The following is a 20,562-nucleotide window of genomic DNA, read 5'->3' on the forward strand; positions in this document are numbered from 1 at the left end:
TAGCTTTTATACTTAATAAGAAAGAAAAACAAACAATTCAATTCAAAAATGGGCAGAAGTCCTAAAGAAACATTTCTCCAATGAGACATACATATGGCCAATAGGTACATGAAAAAATGTTCAATATCATTATCAGCGAAATGCAAAACAAAAGTGCAATCAAGTACCAACTCTCACCAGTCAGAATAGCCATCATTCCGAAGTTCACAGAGAATAAATACTGGAGAGGCTGTGGAGAATTGGGAACCCTCCTACACTGTGGTGGGAATGCAGTTTGGTGGAGCCATTGTGGAAAACTGTATAGAGGATCCTCAAAAGACAAAAAATTGACCTCCCATATAACCCAGCAATCCCACTCCTGGGCATATATCCAAAAGGATCTGTAATTCAAAAAGACACCTTCACCCCAATGTTCATAGCAGCACTGTTTACAATAGCAAGACATGGAAACAACCTAAATGTCCAGTGACAGATGACTGGATAAAGAGGTTGCAGTATATTTGTCCAATAGACTACTATTCACCGATAAAATAATAATAAAATAATGCCATTTGCAGCAACAAGAATGGACCTAGAGAATGTCATTCTAAGTGAAGTAAGCCAGAAAGAGAAAGAAAATTACCATATGAGATCGCTCACATGTGGAATCTAAAACAAAACAAAACAAAACAAAACAAAACAAAACAAAACAAAAAAACCAAAGAAACAATAAGATAAACTTATCTACAGGACAGAAACAGACACAGAGACACAGGAACCAAACTATGGTTACCAGAGGGGAGAGGGTGTGGGAAGGAATAAATTGGGAGTTCAAGATTTGCAGATGCTGAGTATGTATACAATAAACAGCAAGTTTACACTGTATAGCACAGGAGAATATATTTAATATCTTGTAGTAACTTATGTTCAAAAAGAATATGAAAATGAATACACGAATATTCCTATTTAACTGAAGTGTTATGCTGTACAGAAGAAACTGACACATTATAAACTGGCTAGACTTCAATGAAAACATTTTTAAATAGACCAAAAACGAAAAAAAAGAAAAAGGATATTATCAAACAAAAAGAATAAAGTACTGATTCAGGCTGCAATATGGATGAACCTTGAAACTTTATACTAAAATAAGCCAGACACAAAAGGCCAAATAGTGCCCTTTAAGGTGAACAGTATCTAAGTGTTTATTGTACTACTCCTGTAAATTTTCCGTAGGTTTGGATTCTATCAATATCAAAATAAAATGTATTATTCATTAAAAACATAAAACACTTCCTCACAGGAGGGCTTTAATTGTTAAATGCAGAAATGCATGTAAAGCTTTGGAACAACATTTTGCACGTCCTCAGACAGTCAGTATTGTCACTGCCACTCAGAGGGTGGTGCCAGCGCTGATGAGAGCTGCCTCCACTCGCTCCCCTGCAGACAGTTGTGAGGGCTTGAGCTCTGACAGGCAGGGTTTGCGTGAAACTGGGTCAGACACATCCACGTCCCAGACTCTGCGTTACCCAAATTTCTTATACAAACTGCAACATGAAATGTAAACACGCTAGAGGGATGTATCATACAACACAGGGAATACAGCCAATATTTTTCAGTAACTGTAAATGTAGCATCTATTGTACAGCTGAAACATATATCATATATTAAATCAGCTATATAATTATAAATAATTAAAAACTATTTTAAAAATTTTATCACTGTAATAGCCAATTCGGTTTTTAAATAACTACTAAACAGCTTAGAATGTATAAAACCATTTAAGTGTGCTGTTTGTTTACATATTATTTACTTAGAGCCTCCTGCTAAAAGAGAAATTAATCAAATATTTTCAACACAGCTTAACAACCATAACAACAAAAAGGCAAAACTGAGTGAAGAGAAAATGGAGATTCAATGCTTTAATGATACCAGGGGGAGATAAAGTCATAAAAATGGATTCCATGAAGTCAGGGCAAGTGTTATAGGCCGACTAGAAATTCACCTGTAAAATTCTTGGCAGCTAAAGAAAAAAGAAAAAGATGATAGGGCTGGTGGTAGAGCATGTGCTTAGCGTGCACGGGGTCCTGGGTTTAAGCCCCAGGGCCTCCACTAACAGATAAATACACCTAATTACCTACCACCCCAAAAGAGCCCCAAAGAAAAGAAAGAGAAATTCTTTTCCAAAAAACCTTGATATTAAATTTGGATTAAATACTTAAAGAAGAAAAATAGGAAAGATAAGTGACACAGTGAAGGAAAAGCCCAGCTGGGCTAACAAGCTAAGTCACATATCCAAGTGTGATAAGTGTCGGTTTACTGACCTAAGTTTTGCTGGGCTAACTCATAAATCCAAGGTCAACAATTGTCAGTAACGTGATCTGTTCCAAATTGATAAGCTTCAGTGCACTGATTCCTTGCTTATTCTTGTTTGAGCCTTATTGGCTAAGAGCCCCATACTTGTAATTAAGCCTATAAAACCTCATGTGCAGGTCTTGGAGGTGCTCAGACCTTCAGAACAGAAGCCGCTCTGAGCCCGCTGGCGTTGTAAATCTCAGTACTCCAACCCTCCGAGTGGTGCTTGTGTCTTGGCTGGTCTGTTTTTTCCACAACAACACAAGCGATAATGCCCGTGACATAAATCTGCGGTGGCTGCTGGCAGGTCCCCATGTCTCACGTGGGAAAATCTGAAACATCCTTCTCACCACTCAGAGTCATCATAAGCCAACCCCACACCTCCAACTGTTAAATGCAGGAGAACAGGCAGGGCCCGGACTTTGCTCTCTCTGTGTCATCACAGTGAGACAGGATGGAAGGGGGCAGAGAACAGCCATTCAAGGAAGGCCACAGCAATTAACAACAAAATGGTGAAGGATTCAACCCCCCAATAGGCCTTGAGGCTCAGGATGAAGAGATTTAACTTCTAGCAGAGCTTGAGCTTCATTAAACACCCATTGTAATAGTAACATTGTGAATAACCCGGCCCCAGGCACCAGGGCAATTGCAAGGCTAGCCACAAAAGGTCACAGGGTGGGAAATGGCTTACTCACTGGGAATCCCGGCCCCTTGCCCTAAGGCTGGTCCTTCTACTTATTAGCATATGAAGCCACCAAGCCCAAGAAAATGAGCAACACAGCGCCACCTCGCGGGCACCCATCTCTCTCCCTCTTCGGAGAAGGCCCACACTCAGTCTGTGGAGTGTGTACACACTTTTAATCTGAGCATCAAACCCCCACACGTCGTGACGTTTCTCTTGCATTTCAATGTATCTCTCTGAATAAATCTACCTTTACTCAACACTGGCTTGCTCTTGAATACTTAACTGCATGAAGCCAAGGAACAAAATCTGGTTGGGCACATCCCAGGGGCTCAATCAAAGCCTGGAACACAGCCCTTCTCATGCCCTACTTTTTTTTCTTGTATCAAAAGGACTGGGTTGTGAAGGGAGCTCTCAGGCCCCAGCTAAGGGACAGAAGCAGCCAACAGGGCTCCAATTGGCGGGAAGCCTCTCCCCCAGCAGGGGACTTGGGGGTCGGCCCGGTTCTCTGTGTTTGTTGTGATGACACCCCAGCCAGAGAGCGTTCTCCTAGGCCTGTCCTCACAAAACCCTTTTCTCCAAAATACAAGCATATCATGTCACAATCCTTTTTTTCAACCAGGAAATGTTCAACCCACTTTTTCCCTCCCCAGTAAAGTACCCAACTGTCCTCCCTCCCATCACACCACTTCTTTCTTTGTGAGAATTCTGCACTCTCCAAACACCATCCTGAACGCAGGTGCCTTGCTAGCTGGACCCGAGATGCTTCATTCTCACACACCCTGTGTCCTTTCACTTTCCCCTTTCTACCTTAAAAAAGCCTTTCCTGAGTCACCCACTCCTCTGATTTGACTTTCACAAAATACTGAGGTTGCAGACACTTTGTAAATACCTCCCAGGTTTTGGCTGGGTTTCCTTCCCAAGATCTTCATTAAGGAGCTGCATGAAGAAGTTTAAAGAGGCTAGTCTTACATCTGAGCGGAGGAGCCTGCATAAAATTAAAATGGCTTTGAAGAGAGAGTTAACCAGGAACAGAGAGGTCGCAGGTCGTTGTCAACAGTGTCATGAGGCAAAATGTTCTTCAAACGCTCAGAGTGGTTTCTGAACGCAGAGTTGGCAGGGAGGAGATGCCAGGAAGTGAGTGGGGTGAGGGACACAGGGTAAGCTCCCCCAGCTGGGGAAGAATTGGATTTTTTTCTAGCTTTCAAAACAATTTCTTACTACCTTTTTCTCTTATTGTCACATACCATTTCCTACGAATTAAGAATATCAATGTCAGTCATTTGGGCCGCTTCGGAGAAGCTACACGATGCCATTCACATGGCTGGGATATGACAGCCACACCAGTCTAGGTGGAAAGACCAGTGGGGTATTTCCAAGGAAATCACGGGCATGCAGCAAACTCCCCATTTTCAATTACCTCATCTCAAAAGTGGGGCCAATAAAACTACCAAGCAAAGTGCGTGATGATTATGGCCGACATGTGTTTACTAGGTAATTGCCCGTGACAGCTGCAGCTGAATGGGGAGTGATTATGATTAACAAGGCCCTGTCTACCTGGCCACATGCGCCATGCCTTCCTGCCTTGGTGCAGCAGCAGAACTTGTTTAGCTGAGATGAACGCCCCCAGAGCAGCCCTGACGGGAAAACCCCCAGCTCTGCACGGCAAGGCCTGTTTCTTTCCTTCTCAGAGTTGATCACAGTTTGCAGTCGTCTGTTTTTATGTTAATCCCTTTTCTAACTGCCTCTCCTCCGGAGTTTTTGCTCAAACAGCGCAGGGCAAGGTGTTTCTTGTGACCTGCCGGATATTCTGGGCTGGGAGACAGCTGAACCCACATCTGGCTCTGGTGCTGAACGGAGAGGGCAGAAGGCCCAGGGACCCATGCTGAACTGAGGCCCCTGCACCCCAAATTATGGTCTGACTTTGGACAAATACTACAGTGTTTTTACCCTGAGATTCCTCATCAGTCCATGAAAATAACTGCCCATGGCACGTAGAGTTTCAAGGATTAAAGGAAATCACCAAATTCACAACCTAGCCAAGGGGCTGCCAGTGCGTCCTCAAAAGACAAATGCTGCCTTTCGGCTCTGACACACGCCAAGCGTGGCGGCCGCACACAGTAAACACTGCTAAGTGCCAGTTTGTTAAGTGCTTCATGTGTGCTATAATACTCGTTAGAATTTACAACAATCCCAGGAAGAAACGAATATTATCACGCCCATTTCACATATTCACCAACAGGTTAAGAGAGGTTACATTCTAGTCCAAGGCCCTATGTTGGTGAAATGGCGATTTAAACCGGAATCTGGGCCCAGGCCTTGGCTCCAACTCTCTCCCATCCACCTGACCACTTGCCTATGAATTCCACCTGTCCAACACACAAGTTTGCAGCCGGCCAGCTCTTAAATGCAATGTGTGCCAACGTTTCTCAATGTTGGTTAATTACCATAAACTGTTCTCAGAAACCACTACAGAAAAGAAAGGTGGACTTAAGGAATTCTGCATTGCGTTCTCCTGTAATGTGCAGAAACCCTTCCCTACACCACTAAATCCTTTTGTATGCTTCCTCCATGTTTATGTATGCACACGGCTTACTAAAGTAGAAGGTACCTGCAGTAATTCCATCTCGGTTGCTTTCCAAGTTTGCAGATTATCCATAATCAGCCTGTGAACGAAAATACCACAATGTGAATGAAAATACTGCAACCATGTCAGTAAACAAAGAATGATGAAACCAAGTCATTAGCGGCTGCCACCACCCCCAACGAGGACAGGCCTGCAGCCCAGCCTCTCAGCCACTCACAATGGTGCCCTCTGGGCAGACTCAGAATAAGAAAGGACAGGATACTTGCCCTAGATAGCTAGGTGCTCGTCTAAAGTATGAATTCAGTGAGTCCAAAATATTTGCTTCCTCCCATACATAGAAAAGCACTAAAGTCCTGAACTTGAGATACCTGGCTTTCTTTAGATAACAAGCAATCTTTTATTGTTCCAACAACCTGGTCTTTGTTGTAAAGCCCCTATATATACTAGCTCCTCCGCAACCCATTTGGAGTAGTCCCTCAGAGAGATCTGACAGGCTGTCATCCCGTCTCGAGTCCTCCCACCAAATAAAACATAACTCTTAACTTTTAGGCTGCACATGTATTTCAGTCAACAGTTTTGGACACCATGAAGGGACCCACGGCAGACTTCTCTCCACCTGGACTCTCCGAGTAACTGAAGCCTTGGTACCAGCAGTGGCCCTTTGTGCCCATCAGCCTCCTCGGGGAGTCCAGATGAATTTGGGTGAGTCTCTCCTGTTTCTCAGATCTCACATACTGGCTGATGATCCTGAGTTTCATCTGGCGGTGTATCCAGGTACATGGCCCTCCAGTTGAAAGAAACTGGGGTGAATTACCCACCCAGTGGAGACATACTGGGTGGGCCCTGGTTGTACAATAACGGGAAAAACCCACCTTGAGGAGACGTCCGAAGTGGGGTTTTGGAAACTTATGAGGAAAATACTCACCAAGTGGAGACATCCCGAGTGGGTCCAAGTTGAAAGACACTGGGTTCAGGACTGAGTGGTCAGGTAAGAGCCTGGTCTAATATTTTCCTCAATTTGGTTACATCCATTGAATTTTTCAGGATAAAAATAAAACTCTTATGAGGAACATTTCAACTCCAAAAATGAGGCCCTCCTCCTGGCTGGTAACAGCTTTCTCGGGTGACAGAGAACCTTGCAGGAGTGGTATATGCAAAGACTTCATGCCATTAGAGTTGTCCCTGTGGGAAATCTTACTAGCAAATTTATTCTGAGAACCCGACCTTACAATGGGGAATAGAACATTCAAAAAGAAAAAAAAAAGAAGAACAGAAAAGTAATTAAAAGAAATGACAGATTGCCAGGCTCCAACTGTTACCCCAGCCAGGTTTATATACGTACAAAACTTACAACATTAATTGGGAATTAGAAAAAATAAAAACTCACTCTGAATGTACCTAACCAGGCCCGATAAAAACATTTTTCGCAATTCTGAACTTATAAAAACAAAATCCCCTTTAGGGGGAACTTGGATTTCTCTTCCTGTGTCCTTGAAATGTAAATGTTGTATCTTTCTCTGGGTGTTTTAAGTGTGTGTATGTATGTGTATATATGTGTACTTTTTTATTAAAGGAAACCTTGGACTCTGCCATACAAAACGTAGAAGTATATTGTACATATGGTGGCCACGCAAATAAATTGGATTCTAAGCAATTCTTTGTACCAATATTCAGATATTTTACCATCTTAAACTTTGTTGCATCAGCCTGGACCACAAAGGCCTTTAGCTTTTGGAGAGTAAACCTTTGAAATTTATTTAGGCAACACCCCACTCTCATGTGGAAGGGCCTCTTCAACTGATTTTAAAACAATCACTACATATATATATTCTATATATATAGAAAAAAATATATATATATAAAAATATTTATATATATATTATATATATATAAATTGATGGCCATATGATGATCCTTTAATTTGGAAAAACTTTTCAATTTGTGAAAGTTGAAATGAGATCTCATTATAAACAGCTGTTTTATTGGTACCTATTAAATCAAGTTTAAAGGTAGAAAATTATATCTAATGGTTAACCTAAGAACTTAGTTAAAAAAATAAACCTGGTTTGAAAAGCTACATTTATGTTTTTCCTTTCCGATAAATGGTTCTAGAGATGCTAATAAAAACTTAGAATAATTAATGTTAATTAGTTTGAATAACTGGAAAAAGGATCGTAAAAATTTTGAAAAAAAAAAAGAACAGGGCTTATCCCAAATGGATAAATATTTTTATATGGTTACTTTGAATGAGGTAAATAAATTGCATATTTTTGGATTTAGATACAAAGTTTTGATACTACACTATTTAAAGCTAAAAAAAAAAGGGACAAAGAGATCAACTACTGCCCCCCAACATTAAAGTTTAAACAAGTCCGTTTTATTTACCACAGTTTAAAATATATGTATATATAGACTGACATACTTGATCAATGATTGGGACAACAGACCAATTAACCAAATTAAAAATTGAGAAGGGCCTAAGCTCTTTGGCTGAAACTTGGGCATCCTAGAGACTGTTCTATAAAATTAGATACAATGCACAAAAAAACAATGCTTCTGGCACTCCTTCTAGAAATAAGAATTATTGATTAAACCTAATAAATATAAAAATTAAAGGTATAAGATTTAATAAAATTGAGATAAATTTTGTAAAATTGGTATATTTAAACAGTCTTTATATAAAACTTTTGCTTAATTATGTTGTGGGATAGATATATTTCAATGGAAATATGCCTCCCCTTCTTGGTATTATAAGGCTGGGCACATACCTGTCCCTCAGAAAATATTAATTGAACAAAGTAAAGGAAACCAGTAGAGTTACATGAGCCATTCAATATAACATAAAACTGAAATCTAATATTCAGTGGCTAATAAAAAATATAATAAATGTTTTAACCTGGGTTTAACTTACAACTCAAGGAAAAGAGACCTTACTAAATGCCTTATGCAAGCTTTGGAAGACATGATAAAGTAAACCTTAAAGTTTTAAAACATGGAATTCTTCGTTTACTGCTCTTCTCACTGATACTAAAATGCCAATTAAGGAGATAAAATTGGGTATGGGTGACAGCAGTTCTCTGGGGACCTGGACGCGTGTGTCTTTGTCTTGCAGATCAGAAATATAAATACAACAAACAGTGACCTAGGATTGAGCCTAATTAGCTCAACAAAATAAAACTTAAGGCCAAGAAACTTTTGGCATTTGAGAACTCAGAACTCTGACGGGTCCTTCAGACTTTGTGAAGCAATCTTAACTGTCTATTTCATAAATAGTAAGCCTTAGTGATTTGAGCCAGCAAATTCAGCTTACTCCAACTATTATTACACCTCTCTTATAAGTAAGTTTAATAGTTAAGCTATGAGATCTCTTGCTTTTGTCTGTTTATAAGCCTGTGTACACATTATAGATGTGAGATATTTCTACTGCTAAAAAAGAAAAATCAAAGTCAAAGAGCTCTGCTTAATTGATGTAAAAAATAAGAGCTTAAAAATTAAGTATTTTTAAAATAAAAACTGAACAAATTCACTTTCAGCATCACGTGAAATGGAAAATATTCAATATTAAGGTAATATTTAATATTGTTTAGTTTAAGTATGTTCTAATTAATATAGACATCTTTAAAGTCATCAATATTAAGTATAATAACTTTACTGTACCTAGGTTAAATGAAAGTCAAATAAGATCCTGTTATATCTGTTGCAGATTTGTCAAAAAAAAAATAACAGTAATGGGGTGTGGTAAAATTTTAAGGAAATTAAATGCAAATGAGATGAGAGTTTTGGGTAAATTTTTAAAATATATCATTAAAATGTATGCTTAAGATAATCTGTAAATGTTTGGTATCTTTAAATTCTAGATTTGTGCTAAATTAAGTTAAATGATAGGATTTTATTAAATAGCTATGCCATTTTCAGATAAAATAAAATTGAAAGATGAATTACTTAACATTTAACTTCCTCTTACAGTGAAACTAAAGGTGTTTAGAAATATTAATAAATGGTTGGTGCCACCCTGAAATAGTCTCTATTAGTAAGGGAATGATCTCAGTTTCCTACCAAAGTAATGTAAATGTGTAAAGGAAGACATAACAATGGAATTATATTTTGTTAATGAAACATAGTGAATTTCTCCTGAAGCTGGTTATTTCTGAATGGAAGAGAAAATAAGGGACACACTAATATGAGTATAGAAATCTGTGGAAGGCTTGTGGAAGAGGAAACCTGAGGAAAGAGTTTTGTACGTGGTTAGAATTGGCTAAGTTTAGAATCAAATTGGGCAAAGTAAATGAATCTTAGAAGTAAGCTGGTACAAGAATAGATTTGGTTTTCTCTCTGTTAAGAGGAAAAATTTTTCTTAAAATGTTAATCCACCTTCAATAACAGATTGTAAAACTTCTTATACCACTTAGCTGGTATGTTCTGCCTTTACCTTTGACGTATTTTCTTGTTAATGAATAAGTACTACTTTACAGTGATCTATATGTTTATCTGACCAAGTGTTCTGAAGTCTTTAAAAAGATCCCCAAGTATCAATTTCTAATTAAAGTTCTTTTAATCTCCAGTTAAGTTTGGGATGCTACAGAGGGCCCCTGAAACATCCCAAGGAGAGATTTTGACCTAGTAAGTTTCATTTGCCATGTTAAATATCATGGTATTGTCAAATGAATCATAAATCTTCTAAAGTTATATTGAATGAGAAAATATTATTAATATAAATACTGTAGAAATTATATGGACTCCCTAAAATTCAGGTATATCTGAAATGTTAAAAGTGATATTTCTGGGTATAGTGACGAGGTTTCTTTATTGTGTAACGGTGTTTAACCATGCTTTTAAATCTTTTGTCATATATAGACAGCTAATTGTTTTCTTCTCATGATTTTGAAAATGCTTGCTCTTCATGGAGATTTACTGATTTCTAATAAATTTCAAACTATAGCACTGAACTAAACAGGGTAAGAAATTTTTAATATGCAATGAAAACTATGATTAAAAGGATTACTTTTGTGGGACTGAGTAAACTGATGAATATGGTTACAGTTTTTGATTTTGTTTGAAATACTACTGGTTTTAACCTGTTTCCCATTCATAAAGAAACTCTTCCTCTTAGGCTAGTTATGAATCACAGAAATTTGATAAATTATACCTATGTAAGCAGACTTGAAACAGTTATCTTTTCTCTCTATATGATCCCTCAAGAGACTAAAAACTCTTAGGTCCCCAGTGGCTCTATGAGACAAATGAGGAAGATCATCTCCTAACAGATATAGGAATCTCAAGTTATTTTAAGGATTTTAAAGAGGAAAGAATTTACCTAAATCTGTAAGGCAGAAATCCATGACAAGCACTTGACATGGCTTTCCTGGCCTTAGCAAATCTTATTAACATTCTACCCTGAGACACCGTATTAAAACTTCCAACACAGCCAATTTTAAAAACCCTATATGATCAAATAATCAGACTTTACATGTAAAGAAATTAATCTTGATTTAGCTGTATTTGAGAAAAATGAGTGTAACTTTAGAGAGAGAAAAAGACTTTATTTTAGTGAATATTAAATTCTAGTTCTGTTAATCGAGGTCTATATTTACTAAGACACTTCCCAAATCATTCCTTGCTGTTATGTCACAATGCTGTACAGTTTAATTGAATTATGAAAAGGATACACTAGGTTTGTTTCTGAAGCTCAGTAATCTATCCTTGGGTTAAGTTCCAATGCCTCATGACCTGCAGCCAGGGGATTATACACACTGGAACAGGCATGACTTAAAGAACTGTCTCCAACCTAAATGGAAGGACACTTTTTCAGGTACTCTTAACTAGACCATACACACCAAAGCTGAAGGAAACGGACTTTCGGATTCATTTCCTATCAGAAACAGCCCCTGCAGTGCACTGGCCTATAGAGCACTGCTCACCTTAAAACAATGCCCAAATGGAGAAAAAGCTACCAGGCCAGGATCAGTAGGAGACGAGATCTGAGGTAGAAAGCTGACCCAAGACACCAGACCAAGTTTGTATAACAATTACTTTGACAATTTCTCCTAAGTTTGTTTATGAACTACTCCAATTGTTAAGTTTATGGTAAATTACCTATCTATAGTACTTCTGTGTTACCTTGGTGGGTTTCCTTACTCCAGCGCTCCAACTAGATAGCCCTCAGAAACGTTATTTTAAAAGAAATTATAGTTATGTTTAGGCAACTGTTGATCTTACAAGGTGAGAGACCTCATCTGGCCAATTAATACCTGCTCTGACCCTGACCATAAATATGAAATTTCTCATAAGAGCACTCAAACTCAATCAGAAATACAAGCAAAATTTTAACCCAAAAATATAGCTTCTAGACTATTAAATTCTTACTCGTGACTTCATTAACGTTACTAGCTGTATTACTTATATACTGTCTATTTTATAAAATTGTTGTCTCTTACATTTCCCAATGTGTAACTAGGCCTACAAGATTGATGATGGCTAAACATCTTGAAGAAATAGATAAAATTTATAACCCTGCATAAAATAACAGTAATAGTGTGATTCTGGGTATGGGAATTAGCAACGAAGGGTAAACATTTCCTGGATCAGAAGAGACTAGTAAGACAGGCGATCCAGAGAACTTTTAGTATCAACAGGGCCTGATAAAAAACCTAACACCTTGAATGGCAGCTCAGAAAATTCTTCACCTGTAGTAGGAATGAGCCATCCTAGCACCGTGGGACAAAATTCGTCATGAAATGTCTCTCAAAATATTGGTCGAATTTAGGAAAAAGGGGGAGCACTGTGAATGAAAATACTACAATGTGAATGAAAGTACTACAACAATGTCAGTAAACAAAGAATGCTGAAACCAAGTCATCAGCGGCTGCTGTCAACCCGCAGCGAGGACACGCCTGCAGCCCAGCCTCTCAACAACTCACAGTGGTGCCCTCTGAGTGGACTCAGAATAAGGAAGGACAGGATAATGTCCCTAGACAGCTAGGTGCTTGCCAAAGAAATGAATTCAATGACCCATATGTTTGCTTCATCCCATACATAGAAAAGCACTAAATACTTGAACTTGAGATATCTGGCTTTCTTTAGATAACAAGCAATCTTTTATTGTTCGAAGTACCTGGTCTTTGTTGTAAAGCTACTATTTATCCTAGCTCCTCCCATACCTCTTGGAGCATTCCCCCAGAGTGATCTGAGGGGCTGCCTTCCAGGCTCGAGCCCTCCCGCCAAATAAAACATAACTATTCAATTTTAGTCTGAAAGATTATTTCAATGAACTGCCAGAATAGACACAACTCAGCAATTCTGTAATGGAACGCACTGAATGAAGAACCAAACGCGTGTTCTAGTCCAGAAAAACTACGGTTTCCTCTTTCTTCCTGTCATTGTACAATCTCACCAGAAGTCATTAATTTGCTGTCTGCTCAGTTGGCAACCAAACTCAGAGAAGAGTCAACTCAACAGAGCGCCCTGCTGGGAAGAACCCCCCGCAGCAGCACGGCGGGCTGCCTGCCTCCCGCACGCTCTGCTGACCCCTAGTGTCCTCCGTGGAGACCAGGCCAACAGAATTGCTCCAACAGCTGCAAAGCCCCACACATTAAATAAAAACATTTTATTTTATACTATGTTACGTATATACTCATTTCGGAAAACAGCCTTGCCAGAAGCCCAAATCTTCAACATTAATCTGCAAAGTCAAATCAGGTCCCCAAGGGAAAACAAGTCTTAAGACGATGCTAAGGCCTCCAATGTCCTCTCCACGACCGTCAACAAAACTGACTGCAGGTCTGCAGATGCAGGCGGTTACATGTCCATTTTTAAAGCACCCCCCCTGCCCTCAGGTGCTATAATGTCCCTCTACGCCCTCCCATCTCAGGGTAAGAGCAGCCGCAGCAGAACCTTGCAGGGCAGCACTGATGGGACTAGACAAAAGGATCATAGCTAAACTAAGCCTCTGATGACATGAGCTTGTCACTCTATCACTTTACAGATGAAGATATATATATAGAGATGTGGGGTGACGGTGATATTGCTCAAAGTCACACAGCTAATAATTGGCAAAGTTTATAACTCTGCTCCTCCCTCTGGCGTGATGCCCCAGCTGGGAGGCCTACAGATTTATCTCCTGCCTGCCTGACCAGTCCTTCCCTGTCACTCATAGCCCACCACAGTGTCTGATCCTAGCCTGACTTTTCGGCACCTTTTCCCTCCAGTCTGGCAGGAAGAAGGCTGCTCGGGCCACTGTATGACTTCCGGCTTCCCAAAACCTCTGTGCTCAGGCTGGTCTTGCCTGTGCATCCGGCCTCCTGCTCAGAGTCTCTTCCTCCCCTGCAGGGGGACGTTTCCACTCTCTGCAGGGACACCCCCTCAGGGAAGCCCTCTTCTCGCCCACAGCAGGGCAGGTGTCCCACGCCACATCCCGAGCTGCCCCATTAGGACTGCGGGTGCCCAGGTCTGCTAGTCAGACCAGCAGCCTCAGACCCAGGGATTATGCCCGGGCCACCATTCAAACCTACTGCCCGCCTCACAGCCCCCAGCCAGCAGGTCACCTAGAAGTCACAGCAAGTGCCCCACCCAATCAGAAGCCTCTTCATTTGCCAGCACCGCTGATGACTGGTCTCCAAACTTTGGTCAGTTTTGCAAAAAACAGCACCTTCTACTGTGAACCGGGGGTTTTCGCTTCTGCTCCCCATCCTTACTGGAAACATCGAGGGAAACCAAAAGTCCTTTTCTCAACACTTTTCTAATGACATCCTCCCACCCACAATATTCACATGCTCAAGAGATTTGCGTCCACGTGATTTTGTTTCCCTAACGGTAAGTGGCTCAAAGCACTGCAGGATTTTTTCTTTTTTGAGGGTATTTGTACTCAGTTTATCGGCTTTAATCTGTTTTTGTCTCTCTCTTCAGTATCCCTAGCAGTTACCTATTCTTACTCCCTTCAGCAGCCTCCCTCCCAACATCTAGTCTAGGAAAACAGCTGTGATGAGGGGGCCTGGGGCAGTCACAGAAGATGCAACTAAGGCACAGAGAGGCTACATAATTTGCCCAAGAAGATCAGCTTCAACCCCCAACAGTGTGTGTCACTTCCCTCTGTTTAACACTTATGATAAGCAAGGTAACTTTTTGTAGATTATGGTTATAAACAGATGAGGTATCAAAATAAATATAAGGACACACATCAACTCTAAGATGTTCATTAAATCCACTATTTTGTTTCTATTTATTTTATTTCTATTAAAAAATAATTAAGAACCTCTGCAGTCAATATAGCAAAATGTTACTGGGTTTTAATCCAAAATATAGAAATGTTAAGTGTGTCATTACTCATCCTTATTTGTATGTTCACAAGACAAAATGATTTGAATGTCTCTCTCCCCTCCCCCTACTCACTACTGGCTCTTACCAGAGCTCCCAGAGCACACATCTAACAACCTTTCAATTCACCCACAGCGTAACTCATCAGTTTTCCCCCAGAAATCCCTCTGCAGTTTTCCCTCCTCAGAGCACAGCAGGACCATCATTTAACTCATTAATCCACCCAGAAACCTGGGTCTTACTCCATCCTACCTTCAGACACAGCATTCATTCTTTCCTTTTTACCATCTAAACATGCCTTCAATCTGTTCGCTTTTACCCACTGACCATCCCACCGCTGTAGTGGAAGCCACCAACACTGCCCACCTGGACTCACGAGTCTCCCAAGTGGCCCCACAGCCACTCTCCCCTACTTGACACAAATGGGATTGTGTCACTCCCGCGCTTTTTGGTGTCTTTCCAAACCCACTCTTCTTAGAAGAAACTCCAATTTCTTTACCTGGTGAAGGTCTTTGCTATGAAACTGTCAGCTCAGGGAGGGCAGGACACACCCTCTTCCCTCGGACCCACCCTCTGGCAGAGCATCAGCTTGGGAGGACCTGCTGAGCTACACCTGCCTGTATTCTAAACCTGGTTTTGAGTTCTTAGCAAACTGCTTCACTTATCCATACAAATCCAAGGTAGATTAGAAAGATTTTAGATGTTGAGCTAGACTATTGATTTGAGGATTTTGCACTAGCAACCTGCAAGGACATGTTCTAATGATTCTGTCTTCTTAAAACCACACCCAGATTTAGGTAGTATTTGTGGAATATTTTCCAAGTAAAGGGAATGTACTTTTACAAACTTTATGTTTTATAACATGAACATCCCGGACAGGGTCACAAATGGAACAGCCTCACAAGTGACGGAAGACAGGTGAGAGGCATACAGAAACAGGTCACAAACATGGTAAGAAAAAAGTTGTTTCTCCAACCCCCGAAAAAATTCCTCCAAGAACCGAAAACTCTGAATTTTGACAGTAAAATTCTATCATATAAAGACATGAAATAAATAATCCTCTTCATCAGGGTTTCAAGATCTGACTGAAGAATTTTTAGCATGCCATACTGAATCCTAGCACAGAAAAATCAGAAGGACTAGTGGTGAGTATTTTCCAGGGAAACGGCAGTAATTCCTCTACTTGTAAGGGGACACACACTCACTTGACGAAGGTGATTGTAAACCACATTCTGGAGAAATTCAAAAGATTCTGTCACCACTTCAAGATGGTGATGACATGGTAGGACGGCTTGGATGCATGCTTCTAACTGACTCACCGGCATTCTTGCACTGCAGGGGGAAAAGGAGGCCCCCATTCAACAGCAGAGATGTTCCTGTCATGTCTCCCAGGCCGTGCCTCGGGGAGTCAGTGCCCTGTAGCAGCCTGGCACCAGGAGAGGACCCGCAGCCTGGCCCACCCAAGCAGGAGGGGCACTGTGTTTGAGAAATCCCATCTCCGATGGGAGCAACAGGGGCTGGTGTGGTTGTGTGAACATATAAATGCTCATTGAAATACACCTGCATACATTCAAGTGATACAATTAACAGTAGCAGGCTATTAAAAAAATTTCAATTGTCAGTGTTAATTTTACCATTCCTTTCCTCTTGTCCCCTGCACTCTGAGACAGGCTTAGGCTCTCTCACACCTGCAGCTGTGATGCAATATTTGTGAAGTTATTTTAGTTTGCTGCAAGTGTCTTCACTCCCCGTGTCGCTGTGACTGTCGTCTCTTAACACAGTCAGATGTCTTCCTAGATCTCTCCATGAGTTCCTTGTTCCTGCTTCTCAGATGCTGAGATAAAGAACCGGTGAAGGCACATGACTAGAAAAGGCACTGTGGACTTGACCAAAGTCCTCAGTGACCCCCTAGATGAGTGCCTCTCACGCCTTACCTTCGATTCTCAAGGTTCTGCCCAGGGTGACATCCAGACCGGGAGAGAGTCTTGGGCCCAATTAATGCCTGTGTGGTTTGGGTGCAGGGACAGGTGCAGGAGCTGGTTCCGGAGCCGGGCCCCTCCCCACCTATGCTCCTCTCTCTCCCGAGGGCCCGCTCCCAGGTCCCCAGGCTCCCTGATCTTCTGTCTTTCTCATCTACTCTACTCCCAGCCCTTTTCCTCTTCCTTTTTTCCCTGATTATCCCCAGCTGGAGTGATTTTTCCATCACAGTATCTGAAAAAATTTCCTGCAGCTGAAAAAGAGGTCTCCAGAGGGCAATGCCCATATGCTGGTACCTGAAGAGAGCCCCTGGCTAGGGGGACCCTCACCAACACTCATCGGGCATCAGACATGTTGCAGGGTAGGCCACCCCCAAGAAGAGTTTGCTGTGACCCCAAGGCACGCACAGAATCCCTGCTCATAAAACTGTAGTTGGCCCACATATCCGTAATTAAGTAACAAAAACAAAAAAATTGCTCATGTTTCTTACTAAAATTATTTATGAGGTGGAAAAAGAAGTTGTAATACAAAAGAACAAATTTGACTCCATGTTAGATATGTTCGTTTGGCTTTAGACCTGTACCCTGTTTTCTAGGCTCAGACTTGCTATCTCTGAACCTTTTGTAAAAGATAGTTGCCTTTAGCCTGAAATATCCAGGGGAGCCTATTCTCCGGGCTCTGATCTTTAAGGATGTTAGCTCTTCTACACTTACGTAGAGATGAAAAGTTGCAAAATAGAGAATAACCTATTTTTTTTTTAGAGGTAATACGGGGACACCATGATTTGACCCACATGGACAGCTGCAAGATCAAAGGATTTCAAGGACAAACAATTGGTACAGCAAGAAGTTTGCAACAACCGACCACAACCCCGCCGCTTTTTACTATAAAATGAGACTGAATTCTGACTTGGGGAAGAGAGTTCTCCTGGATATCAGTATGCCATTTTCTGGGTCAGCCAGCTTTTCAAATAAAGTCACTATTCCTAACTCCAACATCTTAACTCCCGATTTATTGGCCTGTCATGCAGCAAGCAGAACGAGTTTGGACTTGGTAACAAAATGACTGCATTGGAGGTAGTATGTCTCCATTGTTTCCTCATTTCCAGTATGTCACACCCTATCAATTTTACATGCTGTTTAACAACACGACCAAAAAATCTATTATACGGAATTGATTCCACGGAAATAAAATTATTTCTACTCCTTCAAAACTAATTTTTTCTATTTTATTTTGTTGCTTATTGAAAAGAAAATAAAAGACAAATCATTTTATTTCACATATTTTTATAGCTACATATTTAAATACTAATAAGGTTTAAATTACAATAAAAATTGTTCATATATTAGTATAAAGATATATACACAATCAATGCAGACTAGGAAATGAGTGGATATTTTCTAAAAATCCACTGCACATCCAGTCTTTTACAAGCATATTCTGGAATATAAGCTCTATTATCCAGGGTCCCCCACCCCCAATCTCACTGCGGAGTCCCTTAGTAATCAACTACCAAATCACCAGCATAGAACCACACGATCACTATTTCAGGTATAAATGAGGGAATTAGCTCATTCAATTCTAAACGAGAAACCTTAAAATACATACAGAACTTATTTACAGATAAAGAAAATTGGACACAAAAAAGAACAGTTTCTCCCCCACGTCACAAAGATAATAACTGGTAAAGGCAAGATTTGAGCTCATCTGCCTGATTCTAAAAACTAAGGTGGAAAACCCTTCGACTGGAGAGGTCCAGCAGCACAGCCTATCACCTTATCTTTGTTCAGATCTAGCTTTAGACAGCCTAAGACAGCACCTCATTCCTATGGAACTCGAGGGCAAATGATAACAATAAGGATTTTATATTCAGTAGTTTCTTAGTTCTCATTTATTTAAAGTGTCAGCAGGTCAGCAGAAAACTCTGGGAAATATGAGTGTGTCCAGAGCTTTTTGTTGATAAGAAACTCATTCTATCAGGACAGAGTGACCTTCCCATGAGAGGTCTCATGGACATAAACTAAAGGCAGCTGAGCAATAAAAAGTAGCATGACCCTGGAACTCAAGCAAGAAGGAACCCTGCCATCCCCTGCCCAGTTGCCTCTTCAACTATGTGGACACAATGGCAGAAGACCCAAATTCTTGTCAAAGTTACACCATCGTGGATACTCACCCATAAATAGTTATGACTCCATGCTCTCTTAAATCCTTTCCAACTCAAATATGATGACACCAATATCTCACCAGAATCTCTATGTCTCCACTTTCTCTCTTCTATTAGGAGACTATATCTATGGCGACAAAGCAGAAATCCAATTAAAAACACCATGCACGGAGCCTGGTGAATGTCTGCGTAAGAGACTTTGTCCTCACGCTCAGTGAATGAAAACTCAGAAAAAGTAGTCCTTCTCCCTCTGCAAGTGGGATGTAGCCTGATTGTGTGTGTGTGTGTGTGTGTGTGTGTGTGTGTGTGTGTAAATCAAATACAATCAAGTCTGGGATGTGTACAGGTTTTTTTAATGTCACTGTTATTTCATGGGGATGAGCCAACATTTAAAGTAATTTGAATCTAGTGTTCTGAGAGTCTCATTCTCTTTTGGTGGAGGAGGGGAACGGGGAAAGGAAAAAAGGAAAGAGGTAAATGAAGCAAAGGAGTAAGAATATTGCTAGGGAAAGGCAAGACGTTAATTTTGTTCCTACTTGCATCACACAAAAATTAGGGGCTGGCTTCCCCCATGTCTTGTCAAGCACTAACTTGCAGAAGAAGAGGCGACAGCCCATTTCTCACTTAGATTGTGACTGTACGTGGCATCTTATAGACACAAATTATTTACCCTGATCAAACACTTTAGCAGCAGGCGGTAATTCTCCTATTTTGAGAGACAAGAAAACAGGAATTTAAAGAGGGTATATAACTTGACAAAAGTCAGAGGACCAGTAAACTAAAGAGGATGAATTCATACTCAGATCTGAATGCAGAATCTGAACTTCCCACTCCCAGGGCTCGAAAATCCTTAACACACAGGCTCCCCAGCTCCCCTGCATTGTTTCCAGCACCAAGCATTTCCCATGGCGATGGTCTCCAGTTCTCAGACACAGCACATTTTGCAGCCAATAACCTCCATTCGACCTTGATCATCTACCAGCCTCGCCCACCAGGCTTCACCATACATGCAGGAAAGCTGGCTTTCAAGTGCATACAAAACCACGCCTGGTCTGACCTGGGATCTTCCGTGGCTTTTCCAGCGAAAAGACAGCCATAAAACTGCTCACAGTTTGTACATGAGCCCCACTACCTCGCTCCATCTGTTTCCCCACCTATACTACTTAGCTATGACCATTTTGAGAATCTTGGAAACAAATTTTTAAAAACAGAAAAGAAAGGATTCTGTAACAATTACTTAATATTTGCAATTTTAAAGTACAAGTTACAAAGTGAGTATTTACAAACCGATTCTGCCTTTCTATGTGTCAGTTTTAACATTTACAAAATATAATAGCAAAAAATTCTCACTTACAAAATTAACAAAAACATCAACAATAATCTGGAATACACCCAAAAACAATGCCCATGTTGTACATGGAGAAAGTACAGGACTGTACTGCGGGGTAAAGAAAGATGTGTGAATTTAGAGACATCAACATATTTTATGGAGGAAAGCAGTTTTGTAAAGAT

At 40.6% G+C, this 20,562-nt stretch overlaps 1 protein-coding gene and 1 long non-coding RNA gene across 3 annotated transcripts in view; one reads left to right on the forward strand and one right to left on the reverse strand.

Moving 5' to 3' along the window:
* The window catches only part of LOC140694009 (uncharacterized), a 331,154-nt gene that overhangs the window by 126,017 nt on the left and 184,575 nt on the right, over nt 1-20,562 (forward strand). The gene's annotated exons all lie outside the window — the stretch shown is intronic.
* LOC140693996 (trafficking protein particle complex subunit 9-like) overlaps nt 1-20,562 on the reverse strand; it is a 60,219-nt gene that overhangs the window by 8,034 nt on the left and 31,623 nt on the right. The window contains exons 1-2 of one of the 2 annotated variants that reach the window (XM_072957503.1): nt 16,115-16,199; nt 5,625-5,679 (exon numbers count right to left, since the gene is read on the reverse strand). In XM_072957503.1, coding sequence (XP_072813604.1) covers nt 5,625-5,679; nt 16,115-16,140 — 81 coding nt within the window. In that variant the 5' untranslated portion in view covers nt 16,141-16,199. Of the gene's footprint in view, nt 1-5,624; nt 5,680-16,114; nt 16,200-20,562 lie in introns of those variants that run through there. The other variant, XM_072957504.1, reaches the window with a different exon arrangement.

The sequence above is a fragment of the Vicugna pacos genome, unplaced genomic scaffold (genome assembly GCF_048564905.1).
Source record: "Vicugna pacos unplaced genomic scaffold, VicPac4 scaffold_20, whole genome shotgun sequence".
NCBI lineage: Eukaryota > Metazoa > Chordata > Mammalia > Artiodactyla > Camelidae > Vicugna > Vicugna pacos.